Below are 26,425 nucleotides of genomic sequence, written 5' to 3'. Positions count from 1 at the left end.
AAAAATGACTGGATATCTTTTTTATAGAAAATTTTGCGCTCAACATTTTTTGTTTGGACAGTTTTTCTCGAATTGCTCTTAGTTTTCGAGATATTCGCGTTTCAATTCAATTTTTTTAGTTACTTGGCTATTCATTTGTGTTGATTATTATCATATCTATAATTTCATCATCTACGAGCAGCTTGAAAAATTCAAGAGGGTTCCTAACATTTTCAGGAACACCATAAAAGTTTCGTCGTTTGAAGAATGGATGGAAATCTTTTGATCAACATAAACTAAATAAACTTCGTCGTCTGAGCTTGACGACTCATCAAACTGGAATTCAAATTCATCTCCACTACTGTTATCTTGATCCACTCTCACTGGAGGATGGATTTTTGAGCGATAAGTCAATAATTGAGATTGAACAAAAAGCTTGGAATTCATTTGTTCCAGTTGTCCAAAATTTCTGGGTAAACACAAAGCTAAACTAAAAACTGTGTTGAATTAGTCAATGAAATAATTTCAGATCACTTGAGTGTAACATGAGCATTAAGGTGCTCTATTTACACAACCACTTAGACCGTTTTCCTAATAATTTAGGCGACATCAGTGAGGAGCAAGATATAAAATGTATGGAGGATCGCTATCAAGGAAGATGGGATACTCACATGATGAGCTTTAAAACGGGATTGTTCTAAAATATATTCAAGAATGTCGCGCAGAAGAAGTTGCCGAATGTTTAGTGAGTAATTGGTTTAAATGATGACTTTTTCTGTTTTCTATTGTATATAATAAATAATATCTGTAATATCTGAGTAATATAATAAAAATTCCTTGTTTAATTTGTTTCTTTGAACCATAGTTTTTATTTTAAAATAGTGTAATGTATAATTCACAAAAATGTTGATATCTTAAAAATTCGAGCTGATAGGCAAAAACTAATAGCATACATATTTGAATTTAGGGCATCAAGTTCATAAGTAACCACCTCCAAAATCTTCGATACCAAAACCACTGTTGACCAGTGTAATAAAAAAATAATTACAATTATTATAAAAACGAAAGAACTGAACTGATAATATTTGGAACATGGATTATAGAAGGGCATAAACGAAATTACCTCCATCGGTATGGCACTTTGCTTTACATCCTTCTACTAAGCAGCTTCAAGGAATTCTGCCCCTTTCTTGTAATTTTTTAAATTTAAAATCATTAATTATAAACAATTTGTTTTCCCGCTGACTTAGTATAAAATCTACTACTAATGTCATTATTTTAATTTGACAAAGGGGCAATTTTAAAAAATTCTTCTCTTTATTGTATATTGTTATCACTGCCCTGTTGGAACATGTTATTTCTATTGCGCAGAATCGTCACCGTACCAAGGACGGTTCTTTGATGAGTTGGAACGAAGACATAGACATAGAATCATTTATCAATTGACCCAGAACAATAGCATCAAATTTTCTAGGACGAAATCTGAACCATTTTGTGGAATTAGTTCCAGAATATTAGAGAAATTACTAGAATAATCTACAGGGGTTGAAACAGGCAAGGATTTTCCTGGAAAATTATAACTACGAAAGATCTGAAAATAGTTTTGACTGATTCAAAATTACTTTTCGAAGCATTTAGGGTGACGAAAGTTTGGGTATAAAATATGTTTTTCATTTAAGGCTGTTAATGTCACGAAGAAAAAAGTAAAAATCATCATGATGCTCTAACGGTTCTCTACAATCCATTTGTACCTCAAATGAAAGGCTTTTGTTCAATGTCCAATCTTTATCTTGATCTACTAATTTGATTTTGGAATGAGCGTAATATGCATTTTTTACAAATTCACCGAACGGCGTCTTAATTTTTTTAAAAATGAAATGTCCACAATTATAACAAACAAACTGAGCTTAAACTTAAAAAATCACGAGGATGATAAAACAGTAATTATTTGTGAGTACTACCAGAAGTGTTTTTCCCTCAATCATGCCCTCCCATTTTGCCCCATTTTTCTGTGTTATGTACACTACCAGTCAAAATCTTTTTTCCAGCCTATAATCCATTAATTAAATTTCGTTTTAGGTTTCCATCCACTTTGTACTTATACCTAGAAGATATTTCGTACAATACTCTACATATCATTGTTCTGATTACAAAGTACGTAGACTAATCCCAAAGGAAGCTTATTTTCTGGGGTTTTTGTGTCACACTTTCCAAGGTGTAAGAAATACTACTCCTTCGAGATAGTGAAGCCTTTTAGTGAAACGTACAGGACATCAACGCCATGCCTATCGTCTTGAGATGATATTTGACGAAACAGTGACCTTTTAGAAGACCAAACACCAGTGTGATGTCATTTTTGGTCATCAAAAAAAGTTTCTTAGATCTTTCTTCTTTATCTGATACAGTTATGTATTGTCATAAGTAAGCATAAACAAACCCAAAATATACGCATAAATATGCCAATCCTTTAGTCAAAATATGCATAAAAATGATGAAAATGTGCTAAAAAATTCTAATAAATCAATTTATTCTTAGTCTCTTAGCTTCTTAGACATTGGTTGGAAACATCGCATTAATGTTTTTTGTGAGACGTGTCCAGATTCCATCGTACCCAATTAGCAATATGAACGAAAGTTTTTACTTGGTGACCTGTTAGATTTCCTGGCTTCACATTTTCTTTCTGCATTAGCCTGTAGGCGCCTCTAAATGTCTCTTTTTCCACTATACGGTGAGGTTCCAAGTTCCAAGTAAGTGTTTTATTAAAGATGACTCCTAGATATTTTACTTTATTGGAAATTATCAGTTGAATTCCTTGAGGCTAGGCACGCGTATATATTTGCCTTTCTTCGCCTTGTAAATTAGACTAGTGTTGTTCTGGCAGATCATCCGCAGAACCTAGGACTGTGAATCCAGCGCTATTAAGTCTAGTAAGAATTTTATCCACAAGTGATCTCAGAAAATGTAATAGGACTTCGTCTTGCGGACAGCGCTTCACTATAGTAATAGTTTTTGGAGATGCAACTACTTCTGAAGCAATTTTGTCTTGTAGATATAACGAATTTGAAAGAGGACATGTGATAAGACACGTGCAGGCGGGCCCTGCGATAACTGTTAGAATTATGTATATAGTATGATCGAATAAGATCCAAGATGTACCTATCAACTTTATTTTATGCGCACACTGTATACCTATGCCAACGATTTATGCATATAACCGTAAACAGATTTCAGGTATTAGTAGGTACTATTAGTTTAATAGGCTTTTAATGTCCAACAATAAACTGAAAGTAATTATATTGACGTTAAAAATTAAATTGAAATTTAAAAAAAAAGACACAGTAAGAAAAGTTCCATCTAGAACAGGAAATGAGGTGTATATATACAACAAACTTAAAAGTTTTGTTGTAAGAAACATTATAACTGAATAGGTTACGAATAATATTATACGCGGATGAGTAATAAACAATATTAATAAAGTTTTTAGCGTCTTCTTCATTAGTTTATCTTTATTAAAGGCGAGATTAAAGTTTTAACAAGCTTTTATTGACTTCACATTTATAGTGTAAACACAACCGGCAACATTAAAATTTTATAAGAATATGTTTTGGAAACTGATACATCACGTTTTTCTTCAAAACATTTAATCTTGGATACAGATGGCATTACAAAGATATTGTACTAAACAATAATTATTTAGAATTGGGGCTCCAGGCAAAAATCGTTCCAAAAAATTTTTCACGCATTTGGGGTTGTTTCTGATGGTACAAATAGTAAACTTAAGACATGGTACCACTTACATATGATAAATCAATGAGACCTAACCTAACCTAACTTTACCAAGATGGTAATTATTTAGAACTGGTTAGGTTAGGTCAGGGCCGGATTAAGATTTATAAGGCCCGGGCTGAAGTAATGACGGGGCCCCCTTAAGGCCCTCTTGGACATGGGGCCCGGAGCTATAGCCCCCCCAAGCCCCTGGCTTAATCCGGCACTGGGTTAGGTTCTATGTCTAAAATAATGGAAATAATGTATCTCCCCCAGCTTAAATTTACTATTTATACCCTATAATATTATACCCTAATATTTATACAAATATTTTTTAGTTTTTTTATTTTTTTTAAGTAGAATTAATTTCGATTTTATTCGCTGTTAGTCCAATACTGTTTCGTATTAGAATTATTTCCCCCATAATGGTCGGGTACATACGAGCTCATAGATGACCTTCACGTATACAATCATTTCTTTACTAATCTTAACGACTCTATGTTATAACCATTTAATTACGCGCAAAATAAATTGGAATATAAATAGATAGTAATTGAGATTACATTCTACATCGTAATTTTATATGTATAATAACACCATATGAAAAATAACTCAAATTAACTAAATAAACTCAAGACACCACGATTCTCAATTAATTAATTCTCCGATGATGAATACATAAGTATTAGAAAGATGGGAATATATTAAAGTTAGTACAATTTGGTATTTCATTTGCCACATTTCCACAACAAAAGCATTTATGTACAGAGTGTTTTTAACTTCATGTAACAAGATTCAGGAAGTAATCACCCTTGGAAAGTGGTGACTAAAATTGAGTTTTCATTTTTTTTTTCTAAAATTTCAGTATTTTGGCTGGAGGTGATCATTTCCAGCATTTATTATGAATCGTATAACATTTTACATCTTTGATGTTTTTAAAAAAAAATAACGCAAATTAAAACCGCCACTTCCAGTCTATGAACACATCAGTAATCGAAAGCTCGGAATATATTAGAGTTAGTACACTTTGGTGCTCAATTTTACCACATTTCCTCTCAGCGTCGGATTGAGACGTAGTCGAGCCTGGGGCTGAAATCGACCCAGGTCCCACTTAAGGAAATCAAAATCAACTCGAAATTTTTTAAACGTAATATTTTAGAATAATTGTTGGAAAAAATTGCGAATTTTGCTACGGATCCAATATTGCTTTTAAAATTAAAAATTAAATTAGTAATTTTGCGAGGCACCTGCCAGGCCCCCGCCTACTCAGGGTCCGGGGCTTCAAAATCCGACGCTATTTCCACTATTTAGTGTGATAAAGTTCAGTGCCTCTTTTATTCTTTGAGATATTATAGTCATCATTAATCTTAACAGTTTGAAACTATTTACAATCTTACAGGATGTTCCAAAAAGCTATGTCGTAAAATACTTTTTTTTTTAAATGAAACACCCTATGTTTTATTGCATATTTGGAATCAGCTTGACTTTCTCATTACCATATTATAGAATTATGTTTCTAAATGTTTTTTATTTTAGGTCTCTTCTGTTTCAAAAGTAGTTTTTTTTAATAATTTTTAAAAGATAAAATTTAACGTTTCGACTTTTCTTTAAGACTTTATCGAAAAACTAATTTTGAAACAAAAGAGACTTAAAATCAAGAACATTTAGATGCATTAATATATCAAAAGGTCTTAGAAATAAGAAATTAAAGAAATTTATAATACAATTATGATTTACGGAGTATTTGAAAAGTTATAACCAATTTTCCATAAAAATCGTAACATGTTCAATACCCTGTATAATCTAAGAGAAATTCAAGAATTAAGTTTGTTGCGGCCAAAGCATTCGAAAAAAATTATTTTACTTCGTTATTGTTCTTTGAATCTGATACAGGGTGAATAAAAAATATAAATACATTATTTTCTCGGTTTTTTTTTTCAAACGAATTATTAGTTTTTGAGATATTTTAATTTTTCTGTGGAAAACAATGATTATATACTAATTATGGCTTGGCTTTGACCCCTCAATGTTTCAAATTGATATCTCAAAGTACTAATCAATCACCCTGAATACACTATCAGTCTAAAGTTGGTGCCCACCCAATAATCTATTTCTTAAATTTAAAAATAATACATACGCGTGGGATTTTGTTCATGGACCATCTTCAAAAAGATAAAACAATACCAGGAGAGTATTATACAGTATTGCTTGATGAAGTAGAGGAAGAAATTGTAAAATGGTGACCGTATTCGAAAAGAAAATCATCAAGACAACGCACTTTCGCACACTTTGTTGTTCGTCATAGCAAAAATTCATGAACTGGTTGAACACCCACCATATTCTTCAGATCTAGCTCCCAGCGACCTTTCTCCAAGTGTATTGATTTGAAAAAATAGAGTTGAAAAATGAAATTGATTATGAAAACACAAATACACAATCAAACAACCCTCGTAATGCAACGAATCAAACACATCTCGTCCTGTATCATAATATTGAAGAGTTAGAAAAGTCGATTTTTCATCACACAGAATTCAAATCACGTGAAATGATTGAAAAAATCCTGTGAGTTCAACTACAACGATTAAGTCGTCTGTCATCTTTCATATAGCCCCAGTTTGTAAGCATTTTTTCAATGCAACTTATCCAAACATACAAAGGGGGAAAGTGCTATCACAGAACTTAGTTGTATTTAAAATTAGTTATTAAAAATTCTTCTGGCAAATATCCATTGAATTCTAAACGATTTGCCCAAGGATATAATTAGAAATCATATTATATAATTAATGCCATGTGTGATACGATTTTGATTTTTTTTCTGTAAGTCTATTTCGTATTTTTTCATTGTCGCTTTATATATTTTTAATCGAAAACCAAAGAAAATTTTTCACCTTTTTCAGATCACGACGTAAATTTCGAAGAATTTTTCTCTTAACATGATTGACAGATATTCAATAATGTTTAGACATTATTATATCTGGCAAATCAAAAATTACTACGAGGGTTGTTTCTTTGCAAACCCCGATCTGTACCAAAAAGATTTTATTATCAAAAGTGAGGTACAGCATAGATTATTTCTCTACATAATCACCTTGACGATCAAATATCTATGAACAAGTTTTGCAATACCCTCTTCATAATACTCAGCCGCCAATGTTGGAAATGAGTTGTGACGGTTCCTTTGAACCCACGTCAATTTGGTAGCGCCGCATTCCAGGCTACTACTTCAGTTCAACAAAAAGATGAAAATCACTCGGTTCTAGATCAAGACTTTATGGTAGGTGTTCGCAATTGCTTGGGTAAAACGAGCGCTATAGAAACGGGCATTGTCATGGATCAGAACAATTCCAGAAGTCAACATCCCTCTTCGTTTGTTTTGTATAGCTCTCCGTAAGCGTCGTGAAGATTAAGGCCCTCCGCACACGAGTCGATTCATTCGCAATTTGAGTTTGCAACTTGACTGCGCAACGCGCAATCGGAACCGTGCAATCGAAGTTGTGCAGCCTGTTTGCAACTGTACTTTATGTAGTGCTAGTTTTTGAAAATGCATTCTAGCAGTAGTGGGTATGAGGGAGAAATGATAGATTACTATCAGTAAAGACGGTATCGTAGAGGAGGAAGAAGGAAATATTGGTGTCATCCGTATATTCAAAAAAACTTAAGCTACAGGTTGTTTGTTGCTGCCGAAAAGCTGAAAGAAACAGCTGCAAAGTTTGTAGCATTCTATAGTTTTATAACACTTTATACTTCTCCACGTCTTCAACAAAAGAAATATCGATTGATTGAGATTGATCACTCATTTTAAATAATATCTGCACCCGTGGTCTTCTATTGTACGGCACGCAACTACGCGACTTAGATTGCAGGCGACCGGGAGTCAGCGTTGCGTGCGATTCACGTTGCCAACTGGACTTGAGTTGACGACTGGTAGTTGGCTCGTGTGAGGACTCCAACTATAAAACATAGACAAGTTTGCGCGCGACTCCCGTTGACAACTCGAGTCGATCCGTGTGCGGAGGCCCTAACAATATGTTGTTGTTTCTATTCCGGACTCCATAAGCAACAAATCTTTTTCTAAGTATTATAAACGGATTCAAGGCTGTCTGTTTCAGAGATAGTTTACTTTCTGTCTCTGAAGGCGATAATTTGGGTATCATGTGGTGGTAGTGTAAATAGTGTGTTCAGTATGAATATCACGAACGGTTCCAAAACTACAAACTTAGTTATGAACAATGACATAACAGGCGATGAAGAGATAAGAGATTTAAATGGCAGGCATCAGCCTAAAAACGGCAACATGAATAAAGTAGAAGCGTTTGAAGATCCTATGGACTGCACACATACAAGTAATGAAGAGGTTGTATAAATTATCTTCAATTATTCGCCATTTCGTTCTCTATACCTAGATAGGTTACTACTTCAACTAGTACAACCTTGATCAAATAAAATTAGTATTCTTTTCGTACTCATAGAATTAACGTTGATGTTGACACTATTGTAAGCACCGCTTAAATACCCAAAATGTCGGGAAACCCGCTTATTTCATATCCTACCACTTTTTCCGTACTTAAGTTTTGATATATGGCAACACTGATATGAATATGTCTAATGTGACATTGTCAGCATAAAGTTTGACATTTTTAATAGTGTACGTACTCAGAACGTGTTGTCATACTAGTGCTACTTGAGTTGTTTTCAGATACTTCATCGTCAATAAATAGAATTAAATCGCGAACATTTTTGTGTAATGATTTTCTATGACTTTAGACGTGGATTGAAGCAACAGCAATGTGCCGATCAACTCGCTTGGACTTTTGGTGATGTAGCACCATCTGGAGCCACCGTAGGAGGCTCAAGTCTAAATAGTACTTCAGCATTTGTTTGCTGTATTGTTCGAAAAAAATCGGGGAAACCAATCGCAAAAGACGAATCATTCTTCACCACAATGGAAGCTTTCACAGTTTAAACATTTTTGGACAGTCAAAACATCGTATTGATAGCCTTGTTTGGCACCCGATGATTTCTTCTTCAAAACCTTCTCAAAAACCTTTATAATCTAATGAAGTCGCGAATTGTAGTTTCTGTTTTATTTGTTTTTTTCTTATAAATTGCACTTGGTTGTTTTGTGAAGTTACATTTCTGAGAAGTGATAACAGTAGCCTCAACTCCATTTGGGGTTCTGAATGCATCGGTATATATTTTAAGGAAGTTAGAATATATGGAGAGTTTCGAGTGAAAGTTCTGATATATTATGAAGACTTGAATTTCTGCCTTGTTAAAGATATTCAAACTTGTGTCTATGTTCGGAGTTTCAATCAGAGCCATGGGGAAGGTATATCAATATTTAATTGTAGAATTGGAGGAAACTGCATATATAATTGTCTGATGTATTTAGAAACTGTCTGATAAAAGGGATAGTCGCTTTTGATATCTGTTTGCAGCTTTGGATGTTCATGGCTACTCATTATAGTACTGGCATATAATAATGTTATGTATTGTCTTGTTTTAGCTAGTAACTGCTCCTAGTTCCACTCTGCTTGATTGGCTATGGTATCCAAATATTTTAGTATCTGTTTTTTAGCGGAGGCCTAAGCGATGGACCCTTAATCGATCCTAGATCTTATGACATGCCTGCAGATTGAGAGTAAAGACTCTTGGTCAGATCCCCAGTCTCTGTTTGAGAGAACTTTTGATAGGATTAGTCCATTTTGACATCTGATGACAATGTCCTTAATGCGTTCCTTCCAATTTAATTGCGAGTCGAAGATCATTCTCAGATATGTGATTTTTGATACATAACCGATAGGAATACCATTTCGTTCGAGTAGTGTTTTTGGTCTACCTCTCTTCCAGAGAACATTATGCATTTGGTTTTCGCTAAAAAATATCGAAAACCGTAGTCTCTGGACCATTTTTCAAATATATTTATGGGTGATTACATAACCAGATCATCTGCATCTCCATATCAGGAATATGGTTGGACTGATTATTAAAGTTTTATTTTGAGGTCAGATATACAGACATTAATCCATGAAAATTTCCATTCTTCTGAAAATTATGAATGAAAGCCAGCATGTGTCCATCTATGTTCCATTCTTCCAAGGTTTTTAGTATGTTAAGCCTCCATGCGGTATCGAAGGCTTTGATCATAACAAAAAATACAGTTATGCATTTCTAATTGTTTGCTAAAGCCCCATGTACATCAATTTCTAGATCTATAATGTTGTCGATTTTCTTTGGTGTTTTCTTAAACCAGTCTGCTCTGGTGTTATCAGTTTTCCTCGTTCCAGTTCCCGAACAAGTCAGTTATTAATTATTTTTCCTAATAATTTACACATGGTGCAGGTTTAGGATATAGGTCTGTAGGAATCAACTGATAATTCGTTTTTACCTATCCCATCCATGTTTATTCTCGAATTTTCCGAGTGGTCCTTCACGCTAGACGCAAAACTGCAACTACAATTCTCAGTGCAGCCTACGATACCTTTTAGTCCATTGGTGTTTACCTTAATCCAGTACAAAGCTGGAGGGTAGAATATGGATAAGCTGCAAAAAGCTACAGTGACTATTAGAAATTGGATGGACTGGGAATAGAACAATTATTCCGAATAGCAACAGATAGAGACTAATTCAACTAAATTGTAATGGAGATAGCCGGAGCTTGAAAAATTGCACCAGAAGATGAAGAAGAATCAAATCATTATTTTTCCATTTTCATTCATCTTTTTAGTCATTAAATTGTTGTGTCAATCATTTGAAACTCATATTTCTATAAATATCATACCACAAAATACCCAACTCTACTGTGATCATTCACATATTGACAACATCGTAAAACTTTTAATATCTAGCAAGCGATTATCAAGCGTTAATATTCGGGATAAATTACATCGTAGTTTGGTCGAATACTTCCTCTCTATGCGCACTGGAAGCTCCGTTTTGTCACTTGCTCTACTGTACTTTATATACAGAGTGAGTTTTATGTAAAGAACGCCTCGATTATCTCGGAAACGGCTTGTACGATTTTTATAAATTTTTGAGCGTAAAGGTCTTGTGATACGGCCGGTATTATGGTAGTATCTACATAAAATTATCACATATATTTTGTATTTTTAGAAATACCGATTATTTTTCATCTAATATTCCCCATACTTAAATGCCATAATTTCGGAGTTATAGCTCAAGTTAAAATAATACATTTACGTGAATGTGACTGCTATAAAAACAAATTTGGCGTTTCAATAAATTATTATTGTTGTAGTTTATTGAATTGAATGATATTAGGATATAGTAATAGACGTAGAAGTCAACAAGAAACGTGTAATATCCTAATAATAATTTATATCCTAACCGAAATCCCATAACAAGATCTACTATCAATAAATTAGTAAAAAAGTTTAAGAAACTGCTTCAGTAAAAGATTCATCCAAATGGAAACAAATCTTTAAATGTTTGTGTCTTGTTAGAAGATGATCCACACTTGAGTACTAGACAAATATCCAAATATAACTTGCGCATAAAAAATCGTACAAGCCGTTTCCGAGATAATTTAAGCGTTTCATACATAAAAGTAAATATTGATCATAAAAAAACGTTTTAGTAAAAAATTTTAACGTGATCACGTGATTGTTAATTATGTGTACATACCCCTTTAGATGCTGCCGCTTCCGAAGAGGGTGGACGTTCATCTGGTGGATGGATATTAGTTTTGTGCTGAAACAATAGATAATAGTTGCATTTTTTTTTTCAAAAAGAAATTTCGGAAATGTAAACCTCTAATCATATTATTGATCTATATAAATTACCAGCCATAAAACAATAAATGTTTTGATTTGAAGTAAACGCCATTGTATATATCGTTTGTAAGTGAAATATTTGTTTGTAGAATGGCAGATTACTCGACTGAAAGCATTGTTCGTATTCAAATACTAAATGTACCTAAACCTGGTGCAAAAAAATTCGAGAGATAAAATGTATGGTTTAGTCTAGTCTGGAATCTATTTGGAAAAGCAGATCTAAGCAAAATAATAAGATCCATGAGAATAGAGAATACAGAGAATGTCAGATTTTAGAGAAACAAAAAAAAATGGAAAAAGGAAGACCGAGGAAAAGACAATACGCAGAAGTGATGGAAGACCTAAGATAGAGAGGAATTCAGGACTCGAAACCGAAAGCAAAAAATAGAAAAGAGTGCGAATCACTTCCATGGTATTAAAAGGCTTGCGTGAGCACCAGTTTCAATAAAATCTAATCGCTCAAAGTAGGACAAAATCGAGACCAAAAAGTCAATTACAAACAACAAAATTATGAAAGAAAAGCTAATATATGACGTTATAGAAATATAAGATTTTTTTTCGAGATTTTTCTCTTTATTTACTTGATGTATCATAATTTTTCAAAACAAAACTAATATTACAAACTTATCTGTCATGTTTAATTAGTACTAGATCATTTTGGTATTTTCTCAAATACTACAACTTTTTTTATGTTGTCATATTTTTACATATACATACATCCTCGTTTATACTTTACACGTATATTCATTTTACACACACTAACGTCACCCTGCGTCTCTTTTTCTAATCCTGTTGATTCTCGAACGGAGAAAATTATTTGACAAGACCGATGCGAAGTTATCCGACTTATAGTTGTCTACAATCATAACTAGATGTCACTCGTTCCGTAGCTTACACCTCAATATATCCACATATTTCAAAAGCTTGCTTATATTTTAAATTCAATGTCAATGCCTTCGTATTTCATACGTATGGAATGACCCCCACAATGTCCGCAATGAGCCTCATAAAAGGCGGAAATTATAATGGTCATAAAAGGGAATCCTAACCAAACCAAGCATTTTTAATAATGCTTATTTAATGGGTTGTTTTGGCGTTGCGTCCTTTTCTTTCCCTTAAAAGAAAATACAATAAACATCGAAATACAAAATATTCCTGTATACGTAAAAGAGACTTATTTAGAAAAACTGACTTAGAACTTTATCCCATTACACTGAATTTCAGACGTCCTTCGTAGGATCCTAAAAATAAAATTAAAAGCTTCTGATTACACTTTTAATATTTGCGAGCGACCGCAATTGCGGTGTGATTTAATAATGGCTATAGTCTAGTCATTTTTTGCATATTGCACCCCATCTTGTGAAAAAGTTCCTAGTGAACTAAATTTTTATATAAGCCTCTAGTATGCTATTATAACGAAGACTTGAAAAATCTACATTGAAATCGTGCCCGCTAAAAATGTTTCAAAGGTCACGAAAATCAGTTTTTCGCAAATATCTGGCGATCTATTGTTCGAAGGTCAATTGTTCGAAGGTCAATTAGCGGTTATTATAAAATTGTTCCTAGTGGAATTATCTACAAAAAAAGACTCTTGCATTTTTCTGTAAAATTAACCGTTTTCGAGGTAAAGCACTGTGAAAGCAATTAGAATGTATAGTTCTTCAAACATCAATTTCACATTATAAAAACTGGTTCGAAACCCTTGCCGACAATTTTGTTTGATCTACCATAAGCGTAGATACCTCATTACCATACCTAAACACTTCTTTTAAAAACATGTAGATCTTATGCCAGAAAATATTCGTAAAAATGAAATCGAATCATTATAAATTGTAGTCCTAATTGGAACTTAGAAAAAAATTATTATTATAACTCGTTAAGGCGTTTGGTTTAAACAGGGTACCAGGCGTGAATTGAGCCCTTTTTGTACCTCAACCGTTTTTTTTTCTGGAAAACGAAATTTCAAAGCAAGAAACATAAAGGAAATTCTTTAGTTCCAGCGTGTACTATTATAATGCGTTTCCCTTCAAAATATGGCCCATTCAAACAGCAATTTTTACTATTGTCAACCTAAACGGAATTTACTACATCGTGACTGTCAAACCATGTTTCATCTAGATAAATTATGTGTCTATTAGAACTTTCGTAATTTTTTTTTCTGATGCAAATAATCTTGTCGCCATCGAACTATCCCTGACGATTCGGTTATTGCCATTCAGTTTTTGTGTTTAAAATCACAAGCTGCGCAATGTTTCTAAAATGGTATCTATTATTGTATTCTAGATGATTTGCTTTTTCAAATGATTTCAGTTTTTCTTTAAATGTTTTTCGGTTCTGTTAATGATCCACAGCAACCCCTTTCGTGACTACTCGATAAATGGAAAGTTTATTTACTTTAGTTAATTTCGCAATTCTTATTATGATTGCATTAGTTTGCATTTATGTTTATGATTCGATGTTTTCATTGGTAAACAATGTTTAAATAGACCCAGTCAAGTCCAAAATAATATCCAATCTGACAACGTTGTATAACTTCCATAATGCAATAATGTCAATTGTCAACAGTGATAATAAAACAACCCCTATAGTTCGTGAATTTCCAGCACGTTTGGTGAACAATTAGATTACGCTTAAAACTTATATAAAATATGAATGTGAATAATTAAATTATGTTACATAATTATGTAAGTTTATTTAATAAATTGCCAGTGGTATTCATTAAAAATAATTTGAAGTTGACAAGAATTTTTTGTAAATAATCAAAAAATATTTTTTATCAATAAATTTTGTATATTTGTTTATTATAATAATGTAATGAACTTGAACCAATGTATGATAATAAAGTGACATTAATGATTTGCGAGTTGTTTATTTTAATTATCACATACGTATATGATTATTTAATAATTACGTAACATTGTCATAAAATTTCAATGCTTGGAATCTCGTTTACCATAATAGTGTACAACAAACAGCACGCACTGACTAGATTAGATGAAAAAATAATTTTTCATATTCCAATGATTATTTATTGGAAACTACATTGTCATTATAAAATATTTGTATTAAAAAAATAAATAGATAAAATAATTTTTACTTACAGATATTTCAGGTGCCATATTAAACACTTTTCTATAACACGTAAATATACAAATAACGAAATCTCGAATTAAACTATAAAATTTTATTTTATTCAATTATAATCATAAATCTAGAGGTCGACCTATAACTATAAAGATCAAAAACACAACTGATTAGGAGCACCTTATCTACTCTACGTATTATGCCAGAAAGAATTTAAACAGTGTTAAATGGTCGTCATTACAAAATACATAAAAAAAAACACCCACGTGATTTCCGAGAAGTTATTAAAATCACTACCACACTCCGATTCAGACATAACACAGGTGACTGCGTATAATTTTTAAAACTGGTGCATCATACTTACATAATATACGTATTTTTAGAACAAAATATTTATATTTATACAAATTTCCTCCCTAAATAACGGGGAAATAATTTTTTACTTCTTAAACATTTTTATATATATTTATACTCTTTTCCAAAGTTAAGCGGGAAATGAGCAAAAAAAAGTTTTGCATTTTGTCCTTGAATAGGGAAAACTAATAAAAAAGAACCAAAAAAATTGTAAACTTTATTAAAAACAGAATGCCAATAAATTAAATGACTGGCATATGTTGCTTTAGTAAAAATAATAACTGTTAATAATATAAGTGAATCATTAAAACGATTATTTGTTTAAAAAATAGAACTTTATCATTCAAATAGAAATTCGTTTGAAAATTATGAATGATAATATAAAGGCTAGAGTTGGAGCATATAAACAGTAAACTTTTGAATTCGACGACATTCTGGTGGGTAAAAACGGTTTGAAAGAAAATTGCTGAATACACTGTTTTAGTTACTATCCCTACAACATTTGAAATATCTGTAGTGTACACTACACCAACAATCACATCTATTTGATAATAATATCAACTATAATTTTGTAAAACGTTTTAATCCCTGCTAATAACCTTTTTTGTAAAACTAAGTATACCTACAAGTGAAGAGATACAAGAAATTTTACTATGGATTTATTTAATATATATGAAAATAAACGTGTAGATGATATACGCAATAAGTAAATAAAAAAGAAGAAGGATCTGTTGTGGACACTTCCAACTCATCGTGTCATTATTGTCAATTGTCAGTTCTTTCTAATTTGCTCATCAAAAAGTTAGGGCTCCAAAGTCTTAATTCCAACAACAAGTCACTTTAAAAAAGTTTTAAGAAGTTGTTTCAGACTTTTTTATCTAAAATACACTTTCTAAAATGTTTTTGTGGGACTGGTTTACGGGAGTGCTTGGATATCTAGGATTATGGAAAAAATCTGGAAAATTATTGTTCCTTGGTTTGGATAACGCTGGCAAAACCACATTGTTACATATGCTTAAAGATGATAGATTAGCACAACATCTTCCAACTTTACATCCTACATCAGAAGAACTTTCAATTGGTAATATGAGATTTACAACTTTCGATTTAGGTGGGCACGATCAAGCTAGAAGAGTTTGGAGGGATTATTTTCCAGCTGTAGATGCTATAGTTTTTCTTATTGATGCTAATGACAAGTATGTATATCTTTGCATAACTTAGGCATTGTTAGAATGATTAGTGAAAATCGTTAACCTAGACCTTTAACACACAAGTATTCCTTTGTTCAGAGTGATATATATATAACCAATACGATTAAGGTTTCCTAGATTGTTAAATTAATTAAAATGAATAATATCAATTGTGTCAATTTAAAAAATAATATAAATTTTATTTGATTCCATTGTTTAGTAGCTTTTTGAAAGTGCCTTTAAAATCCTGTATGATTTAGTATTTAGTAATCTGTTTATTGTTCATAAAAATTTTTCAGCAAAAACTTGATATCCAAGTCATGTAGATTTCATACATTCATACAAAGTATTCCAGCAACCAACAACTATTTTTTTATTGTGAACAAAACATTTTATGAGCTAATTGTGAGACATTGTTAAGTTATACAGCTTATTTAATAGTTTACCACATCGGCTTTTAAATTTTTTTATCAATTTATGTCATAAATAAGAAGTCATTCTGCTGTTCTTTACTTTTGTATTTTTTTTTCATTATGATTTCATTGTGATTATGTTTTGTACAATAGAAAGTTATTTTTGTTATATACACTACCGGACGGAAGTTTTTGCCCACCCTATAGTTTGTGTAATACACAACAATAAAAAATATGATCAATTTTGTTATTTATATTTTAAAAAACATATGTAGATAAGAATGTAGTAATAATAAACTACTGTCAATTTTTGATTCATCTATGTAACCCCTTTTGTTTTCATTATTTTGGCATTCTCTGTAAAAATTTCACAAATAATCGTTGTCTATTCGGTTCCATTCGTTTTTCATGATAATCCAAAGATGTAAAGTTGCAGAAGGATACTGTTTTTTGGCTTCTCTGTCCAATTTGTCTCACAACAATTCAATCTGATTGAGATCGGGCGACTGTGACGACCAAATCATTACTTTCAGTACATTCTTCCTTCCCAATTCTTTTAAAGACTCTTTGCACAGCTTTGAGAAATGCTTGGGATTGTTGTCATGCCGGAGGATCAATTTTCTACATCCGGAAGGTACATTTTATTTTAATATTGTTTTATAGACTTCTTTCTACAAAATCCTTTCAATTTTTACCAGGTCTCTAGTCTCCGCCGTGTTTTAAAGTTGGGATTACACATGGATCTAACAGTGGTTCTTTTAATCAGCTCACAAACATTTTTCTCTTAGACCTAAAAATTTCTAACTTTGACTCATCACCTCATAAAAATCTCTCACTCTTCATGCATCCAATTTTTCTGTTTTTTAGCCCACTTAATTTTATTTTGACGTCGAGGTTTCTTCACTGCCACTCTTAAAAAAAGGCTTAGATTTATTAATCTGAGTTATCTTTGGGTCCATGACTTGTCGATCCTATTTACTGATCAATTCAATACGTTCATTTTCAGCAGTTGTAGTTTTTAAAGGCACTGAACTTTTTCTGTCGCCTAAGCTTCTGGTGGATGTATATTTTTTCACGTTGTAGTCCACGCTACATCGAAGTATTACAATCATATAAAGTAAACAATTAACAGAAACTATTATTTTTGGTTTGTAAGACACCATTTTGACCTTGACACTTGACAATATGAAAGAGAAATTTGCTGAAGTGTATTATTTTGAAATTTATTGAATGAGTTATGTATGATGAAGTGGGCAAAAACTTTTGGTCGGTAATGTACTGTAGTGGGTCAGATTACTTGGTATATTAAATTGGCTACATTTTTTTGTTTTCACAGACCCCAATCTAGATACCTTTTATTCTAAATAGATCTTTCTAACTAGAATTTTGTTTCTCATATTTGATTTTTAATCTATGGACATTTCTTCTGATACTCAAGTAATGAATTGTGAAATTTGAATGTTTGAGGTGAAAATCAGTTGTTTTATATCTTTTTTTTTGTTTGTAGAAGCCGGTTTTATGAAAGTAAAAAAGAATTGACTGCTCTTCTCACTGATGAAACACTAGCGAACTGTCCAATTCTCATCTTAGGTAATAAAATCGACCTTCCAGCAGCCGCATCAGAGGATGAACTGAGAAACTTTTATGAACTATATGGAGAAACTACAGGCAAAGGCAAAGTGCCCAGAAGTGATTTACCAGGTCGACCTCTGGAACTATTTATGTGTTCTATTTTAAAGCGTCAAGGATATGGGGAAGGTTTTCGTTGGTTAGCGCAATACATCGATTAAAGTCGCTTTTTGTTCAACTTTAGTTTGATGATGTTAGGATATATTATTAGATATTATCTTGACATCACTAACATTACAAAATTCAAATTGTTTGAGGTTTTTAAGAGAAAAAAAGATAAGTTTTTGAAAAGCTTCACACATTAAAAAAAAAACCGTGGCTATAATAAGAAATTTTGGGGCTTAACAATCAATTAATTTATTTCAAATGTGAGCTCTTGCTTTTTTTCGTACTAAATAAATCTCAAATTTATCTAAATCATTAAAATCATCCCTCAACTTTTACATTTAGGTGAATATTTAGTGTATTTTAATTTGTTTGTTAATTTTATTGTATATTATCAAATATATTTGGATTTGGAATATAAAAATGTACTTTAAATAGGTATTTCATTTATAAATCTACAAGAACTGAACATACCAACGCTCACAATTACACTGTCTTGTTCTACTGACCACACTAGAACCACTTTGAATACCACGAGGAACAATCTTTTGAAGGTACAAAAACTGGCTTGCATTTATGCAACGGGGGCCATGAAATCATGACCAACAGCTGCACTAGAAGTGATTCTATGAATCTCTCACCTCTCCTCATAGTACTGGAAATCGTGGCAGAAAAAATATCACTTAAAATGTTCAGAGACAAAATCACAAGAGAAAAAAAAAGTTTAGCGTTGAGAAAAAATTCCTCTCAATAAAAAGCTATGGAAGTAGTGGGATGAGAACAACATAACACAAAAGGCATTAAATGGTATACGGATGGTTGTTCTACTGAACGCATCGTTTACAATACCACTACACACTCACAATTACACTATTAGGTTCTACTGAACACACTTTTTACACTACCCCTACACCAATACTTATAATTACACCGTTTGGTTCTATTTCACACTATTCACACTTATACTATACCAAAATTCATAATAAAAATGTCTGGTTCTACTGAACATACTTTTTACACTACCACTACACCAACATTCACAATTACACTGTCTGGTTTTATTGAACACACTAACACTACACCAACATTATAATTTCTAAGTGATTGAATTTTTTTGTGGAATGTTTAACTTTACTTTAAAGTAAAATCATAATATATTCTGCTTTTATAGTAAAGTATATGGTTGAACAAATCATCGTCGAAAAGATGAAAAAAATAATTACGATTCTGTGAAGAGCAATTTTTATGCCCGAAGGCCCTGAAAAATATGACACATTGCCGTTAGAGTGATTATCCTTGAGTCGATATATCTGGAGGTATGTGGGCATCAGAAGCTGGTGAATTTTGTAAAGGGCTAGCTGGATTAGAATCAACCAAGGGAGAATTGTTGTAGAGGACTAGATGGTCTAGAACTTGCCAAAGTTGAGACCGTTTGTGAATAAGGAGGCTGAGTATAAGATTGTGTTACTAAAATGATTCTACGTCGGCTTCATCTTCAGATGATATGGAAACGTCACTAGACTCCAATTTCTCCTCCAGATCTGAATTTTGATGCATCTCCGCAACCTCTTGGACCGTAAATGTCTTTTTCTTTGTTACAGTTTTCTTTTTCCCAGTTGATTTTGATGATGAAGAAATACCTGAGGGCCCAGCAGGAGTTGTCGAAAAATCGGCCCTTTTTGATTTCTTTTTATTCTTCCGATAAAGGAATCCGTAACGATCCAACACTAGAAGACGGACCAGCAGTTGATCCACCCGATAAATCGGTGGGGTAAACTAGACGTTTTTTCATTGGTTTTTTATCTGCCATTTGAAATCATTTGCTATTCGAAAAGCGTTGTGGAAATCGAATATTGTTATAGGAAAGTTTGAGTAGAAAAAAGTTGAAATGTAAACAATTTTTAATTTAATTATGACTACGGTTCACTGATCACTCGAGAAGATATGAAATAAGAATTTTTTGGATGTCTTAATAGCAAAAACAAACTAAATCTTATTTAAAAAAATATATGAACATAGTTTTACAAAGAGCAACCAAACTACAGGGGAAAATTACGAAAGAATTTTTTACATTTCCAAAATCCCCTAAAAAGTGAAGATTTAAAAAGAAGTCGAAAAAAGTCGGTCACGTGTCGCCAGAGATGTGCAAAATAGGTTATAAAATGTATTTAAATGCAAAATGCAAATACTTTTTGTATTTTGTTATTTCAAATACAAAATACAAAATAGTTTTTCATTTTATATTTAAAATACTAAATGCAAAATACGTATTTACAAAATGCTTTATTAAAATAAAATACTTTTAGTTTTAAATTATCTTTATTTTGTTGAAAAGTTTATTTATTTTAGCCAGCTAACAGGCTGGTAAATTTACTTTGATAACTTACTTAAATTAAATTTATTTAACAGATTTTAATAAAATAATTTGCTCAAATACACTGTCGCTCATCTTTCTCCTGTGTGGTCTCATAATCATGCCACCATAAGAAAAAAGCCTCTCTACTGGCGCAGAACTAGGCAAGCAGGTATTATATTTCAAGAATAACATCTTTACTGTAGGATATTTATTTAATGATTGCAGGCTGACATCATTATCCTTCAAATATTGCAATGATTCCAGGTCAATAGTGGTGTTTGCATTTGCACTATCACTAGCTAGTGAGGAATCCGAATCATCATAGAACATGTAGTAGGATTCATTTTTTTCTTTTTTGTGTGATGATTGGGATGTATTATTTAGATCTTTATGATCATTTTTAAGTTTTCTCACTTCTGCAAGGAACAATTCCTTTATATGTTCTCTATTTCCTTTTGGCACCCATTTTAATTTAAAAAAAAAGGATATGACACCGATGCCAAAATTGCATCTTTAGCTTTAGGATCCTTCAAATCATGAAATTTTCCAAACCTCTTTTCTAAGCTTTTTTTTATTGTCTCTATCAGTACTCCACAGTATATGGGATTGTCCATTTGTAATGAATGCAAGATTTTTTGTATTCTTATTAACTCAGGTAGCAGGCATCCATAAAATGTTTCTTTATCTCCCTCTAAGCTTTTGATAGCTTCTGCTATGGGTTTTGCACAGTTGGTATATTCAATTAGAAACTGCAATTAAATTTCTTTAAAAACCGACAATCCTAGTTTTTTTAAGGTTTCATTTAAAGTTTCCTGAACTTTTAAAAGATCCATAATACAGTTATAATATGAATTCCATCTTGTTGGACATGGACTTGTCGGAGATTTCCCGGTAGTTTCACAATATATTTCAGACGCTTTGGGGGACCTTGAACACAAATTCCAAATTGCTTGGCATTTAGCCATAGCTGCATCATGCAGCTTTTTATATGAAATATTTTGAGATCTTGCCTGAATAATATCACGAGAGGTAATTAAATGCAATGTGTGGGTGGTACATCTTTCATGGTTAGGCAGTTGATATGTTTCTTCAGGTTTTTGAGATTCAGGAAATTCTTTTAAGAGAAATGTCTCATCATCATCGTCGTCATGTTCATTATTATTATTATGGTCGTCATCATTTTTATTTACTGAAATGTTTTCTATGTCAGATGATGAAAAAAAAATTCCATCAGTAGCGTCCATTCCCAATTCAGATTTTCCATAAATTTTAAATGCTTTTAACATATTTGAGCCATTATCAGTTACAGTTTTTGTTATTTTTGGTACCCTCAAATGATACTCTGTGTGTATGTCAATGATCAGTTCGGCCACTTTGTCAAAGGTATGAGTTCCTTTAAATCTTCTACAAGCAAGAGTAAAACTATTTCTCTCAAATGTGTGAGGATCAATCCAATGAACAGTCATACCTAGGTAACTTCTCCTTGATGATGACCAAACATCTGCTGTCATACACACATAATCAACGGGTTTTAATTTTATTTTTAGATTTTCCTTATATTCTGCGCACATATCAGCAATTCTCTTGTTACATGTGCGACGGCACATAAATTTTGGTGGGTTTTGTAGTTTTTGAGCACCTTCAATTAGAGTCCTAAATGATTTATTTTCGACAATAGATATTGGTGACATTGTATCAATTATAAAATCTATAACCAACTTGTCTAAATTAATTGACACTGGCAAAGTAGTTGGAAGAGTGCTTTGTATCAGTTTTTTCGAAGTACTTGCACTATTTTCATCAGTGTGTGTGCCACATTTTTTCTTTTTGGAGGTTTTGGTTTGGGATTTTAAATTTTCATACTCTGTCAATAGATCACCATGACCTTTTCTCTGAAAAAAAAAGTAATATCATTATACATTCACACATACACAACCAGAATCAGCTATTGCAGTTTGTTTATTTATATACACCTATTGTCTATGTAATTGTAACAAATGAAAAAATATCAAGTTTGATTAGGAAATAAAATTAACATGTTACTCACTTTTATATGATTTAAAAAATTTGTAGTTGAAATTAGACTTCCTTTTAATGTTTTAGAGCATTTCTTGCAAACAGCCGATATATTATTATTCTCACTTCCAGCATCCTTTTTTATATCTTTAAAACAATACTTTAATATCAATGGTAGAGAAATATTATCATCCCTGAAACAAAATAGAAAATATCATGGGGATTAAGCATAAAAATAACATGTATGCATTTTGCAGGTATAGATAAATCAATGTATTAATTAAAGTATTTAACAATCGTTGTTTGTTTTAATATGAAAACATAGGTAATTGTTTATAAATTGGGTTTGGTGGGTAGCGGGTAGCTAATTAAAAATAACATGAGATATAATTATTCATTTTGTGTACTTACATGTTTTCAAATTTAATTCACTGAAAAGATAGTTACCAAGTAATTTATTCAGTAGGTTAGGTTAGGTTACCGGTTAACCGAATTTATGATCAACTTGCAAACAAACTCGAAACAATTCAATAATTATTTGGTTCACTTTTTTGGTTTCGTTATTATTTTATCGGAAAGCAAGATAACTTTATTAAAAGTGTAAAAAGAGATAATTCGTTCGTTCGGTTCAACACATTTAGCAACCTAAGTGGCTTGCACAGATTACTACTATTAGCGTTTTCGGGAACGAAAAGGTGACCGAATAATCCCGAATTCATACGAAAAGAGTCGATAATAAACGAAGCTGATCAGACCAAGTTACATTGTGTTTTATTTACAGTGCTCTTTTATTGTAACAAGATTTTAATTGAAGATTGTAACACATTAATTATTAATTCTTTGATGTTTACAAAACTTAGCAAAAAGTATTTTGCATTTTGCAAATACAAAATATGTCCTAAAAGGTATTTCAAATAAAATATAAAATGCTTTTCTAAAAAAAGTATTTAAATACAAAATGGAAATAGGTATTTTGTATTTTGCATTTCAAATACTGTTATTTTTAAAATGTCACATCTCTGCATGTCCGCCATTATTAATGCTCCCGACAAGTGTGAATTGCATGGATACAAAAAATACAAATATCGAATGTTTGTGGTTTACTGTTGAATTATGTCATATGACGTCACGATTTCGAAACTCATTATTTACTTCACACATTTGCGGCATCAATTATGGTTTTTTAGGAAAATTATTTTCCAGCCATTCTGCACCTCACCAATAGTATTCTTGTACAGAAAATGATATAAATTGTTTTTAATATTTTGATAAATCGAATACATTTACTTGTTACCTATTGTTTTTAGTAGTAAAAGGCCTTTGTAAAGATGAATCGATTAACCTATAATAATAAAAACTTCAAATATTAAATTACGGGATGTAATACTATTAATATTTCCATACTAGAATGCATACAGGTAATGAAAAATTTGTTCTTTTTGTAATGGAATTCCACATGTTTTTTTCTCGTTTAGATAAAGACATAAATGAAATTTTTGATGATATACTACTTTTTGAAGAAAATATCATAGACGAAGCTTATGAAGAAGGATTTAAGATCGGTGTTCTTCAAGGAAATAAAGAAGGTTTTCATTTAGGATATCATAGAGGTTCAGAAATAGCTGCAGAAATAGGTTTCTACTTAGGTGTGACTGAGAAATGTTTACAATATTTTTCTACTAAAGACCCCGAAAAATTAGTCAAATTTGCAGACGCTTTAGAAAATTTGAAAAAATGCTTAACTGAATTTCCAAAAACAAATACAGTTCATGTAGATATATTTGAATTGTTGAATACGATTAGAGCTCAGTATAAAAAGTTGTGTGCACAGATTAAAATAAATATACCATATCCAGAAAAGACGAACATGTCTTTTTAAAATGAAGATATTAAAAGAACAAATTACGTCAATATTAGACTATTTACAACCACTTTTACCTTTGGCTAATTTTCATATGGTTGATTATTTCACGAAAAATGCATTTGAACAGTATGTTCCAGATAGAATAAAAGAAGACGTACTGAAAGTTGGATTTAAAGAAGGTATTAATTGTATTTTTGAAAACGACTATAAAAAAATGAAAAATTTAAAGATTTATAGCCAAAAATCGAAAAAGTTTACATTGAAAAATTTAAATATATGTTTAAAAACAGACGATTTTCAAGAAAAACTTGCTTCTTTAGGTTGTTCCGAACCACTGAGATTGAAATTAAATATATTTATGACATCCAAAAAGTCTCACGAAGTTGATATTCTCAGTTATGTAGCTGCCGCTATTCATAATGTATCAGGAACAACCCATTTAGTCGACATAGGTGACGGAAAAGGATACTTGAGCTCTATATTGGCTTTACATCACAAAATTCCAGTTTTAGGAGTAGACGCATCAGAAGTTAATACTAGCAGTGCGGTTTCTAGAGTAAAAAAACTTTCTAGAGTATGGAAAAGTGTTGTTTCTTCAAGTAATAACATTCAAACAGAGAAAAATATTCCAGTTTCTGCAAACTTATACAAACAAGTGACACAATACATAACATCAGATACAGATTTTTTAGACCTTATTTCAAATGTATTTTTGGAAAAACCTGCAGATTTAGGATTAGTGGGGTTACATACATGTGGGAATTTAGCTCCTACATCATTACAAATATTTAGCAGTAATCAAAATATAAAAACAATTTGCAACATTGGTTGTTGCTATCATTTATTATCAGAAGAATTTGGAACACAACAATATTTTAGAAACACAAATGGTGATTACGGGTTTCCCATGAGCAATTTCTTGAAAGATCAAAATATTACAATCGGTAGAGCTGGGAGGATGATTGCTGCACAATCAATGGAGAGGATTCTTGACAAAAGGGAATTACCTAATGAAAGTATTTTCTATAGAGCTCTATTTGAAATTATTCTGGAAAAGTACTATGACTTGCCATCAGATAAAAGACAAGTTGGAAAAATGAGGAAAAAATGTGTAAATTTTGTAGATTACACCAAAAAAGCGTTGAAAAGGCTAAATTTGCCTTTAAATTTGACAAATTCGCAGCTTGAAAACTTATTTGAAGAATATAAAGAACGTCAATATGAAATTTACTTTTTCTACTTGCTAAGGAATATGTTGGCCCCAATAATAGAAAGTTTGATTCTCTTAGATAGACTTTTATATTTACAAGAATTGGGATTTGAAAATTCTTATATTGTGCAAGTATTTGATCCTATAGTGTCTCCAAGATGCTATGGTTTGATAGCAATTAAATAAATCAATATTAAATTTGTATTTGTTAATAAAATAATGTGAAAACTAATGTTTAAAAGAAAATTAATTTTGTTTTTATACCTGTTATCCTTATTTAAAATCACATCCATTCTATCGCAAGTTCTCAAGCATAAAAGTAGAAATCCATAGAACAAGACAAGAGGGAAAATGTGTAAATTTTATAGATTACACCAAAAAACCCTCAAAAAGGCTAAATTTGCCTTTAAACATAACAAATTCGTAACTTGAAAATTTATTTGAAGAATGCAAAGAACGTGAATATGAAATTTACTTTTTCTACTTGCTAAGGAAGGCCCCAATAATAGAAAGTTTGATTCTCTTAGATAGACTTGTATATTTTCAAGAATTGGGACGTGAATATTCTCATCTTGGGCAAGTATTTGACCCTATAGTATCCCCAAGGTGCTATGAGTTAATAGCAATTAAATAAATCAATATTATATTTGTATTTGCAAATAAAATG

General features: G+C 31.7%; 5 protein-coding genes across 6 annotated transcripts in view; 3 read left to right on the top strand and 2 right to left on the bottom strand.

Moving 5' to 3' along the window:
* Positions 1-14,964, bottom strand: part of LOC130899735 (hexokinase type 2) — a 92,767-nt gene extending 77,803 nt beyond the window's left edge. Inside the window, exons 1-2 of one of the 2 annotated variants that reach the window (XM_057809906.1) lie at positions 14,639-14,964; positions 11,389-11,454 (exon numbers count right to left, since the gene is read on the bottom strand). In XM_057809906.1, coding sequence (XP_057665889.1) covers positions 11,389-11,454; positions 14,639-14,656 — 84 coding nt within the window. In that variant the 5' untranslated portion in view covers positions 14,657-14,964. The remainder of the gene's footprint in view (positions 1-11,388; positions 11,455-14,638) is intronic. The other variant, XM_057809907.1, reaches the window with a different exon arrangement.
* A 750-nt stretch (positions 14,965-15,714) lies between these two features.
* LOC130899745 (GTP-binding protein SAR1b) lies at positions 15,715-18,747 on the top strand. Its single transcript, XM_057809925.1, has 2 exons — positions 15,715-16,171; positions 18,086-18,747. Exons 1-2 carry the CDS (start codon positions 15,873-15,875, stop codon positions 18,366-18,368), a joined length of 582 nt encoding a protein of 193 aa, XP_057665908.1. The 5' UTR covers positions 15,715-15,872; the 3' UTR covers positions 18,369-18,747.
* A 1,865-nt stretch (positions 18,748-20,612) lies between these two features.
* LOC130899740 (uncharacterized) lies at positions 20,613-23,358 on the bottom strand. Its single transcript, XM_057809920.1, has 3 exons — positions 23,096-23,358; positions 22,716-22,878; positions 20,613-22,560 (listed from the first exon to the last, which is right to left on the bottom strand). Coding segments are annotated over exons 1-3 (1,302 nt in total). The 5' UTR covers positions 23,098-23,358; the 3' UTR covers positions 20,613-21,423.
* Positions 23,359-23,840: 482 nt separating this feature from the next.
* Positions 23,841-24,800, top strand: LOC130899749 (protein LTO1 homolog). Its single transcript, XM_057809928.1, has 2 exons — positions 23,841-24,102; positions 24,160-24,800. The coding sequence occupies exons 1-2, from the start codon at positions 24,093-24,095 to the stop codon at positions 24,561-24,563; spliced, it is 414 nt and encodes a 137-aa protein (XP_057665911.1). The 5' UTR covers positions 23,841-24,092; the 3' UTR covers positions 24,564-24,800.
* LOC130899736 (probable methyltransferase-like protein 25) lies at positions 24,565-26,004 on the top strand. The gene has a single exon (XM_057809911.1). The coding sequence runs from the start codon at positions 24,565-24,567 to the stop codon at positions 25,942-25,944; it is 1,380 nt and encodes a 459-aa protein (XP_057665894.1). The 3' UTR covers positions 25,945-26,004.
* The last annotated feature ends 421 nt before the right edge of the window (positions 26,005-26,425 follow it).

The sequence above is a fragment of the Diorhabda carinulata genome, chromosome 11, assembly GCF_026250575.1.
Source record: "Diorhabda carinulata isolate Delta chromosome 11, icDioCari1.1, whole genome shotgun sequence".
In the NCBI taxonomy this organism is placed as follows: Eukaryota; Metazoa; Arthropoda; class Insecta; order Coleoptera; family Chrysomelidae; genus Diorhabda; species Diorhabda carinulata.
This window is presented reverse-complemented; position numbering and strand designations above follow the sequence as displayed.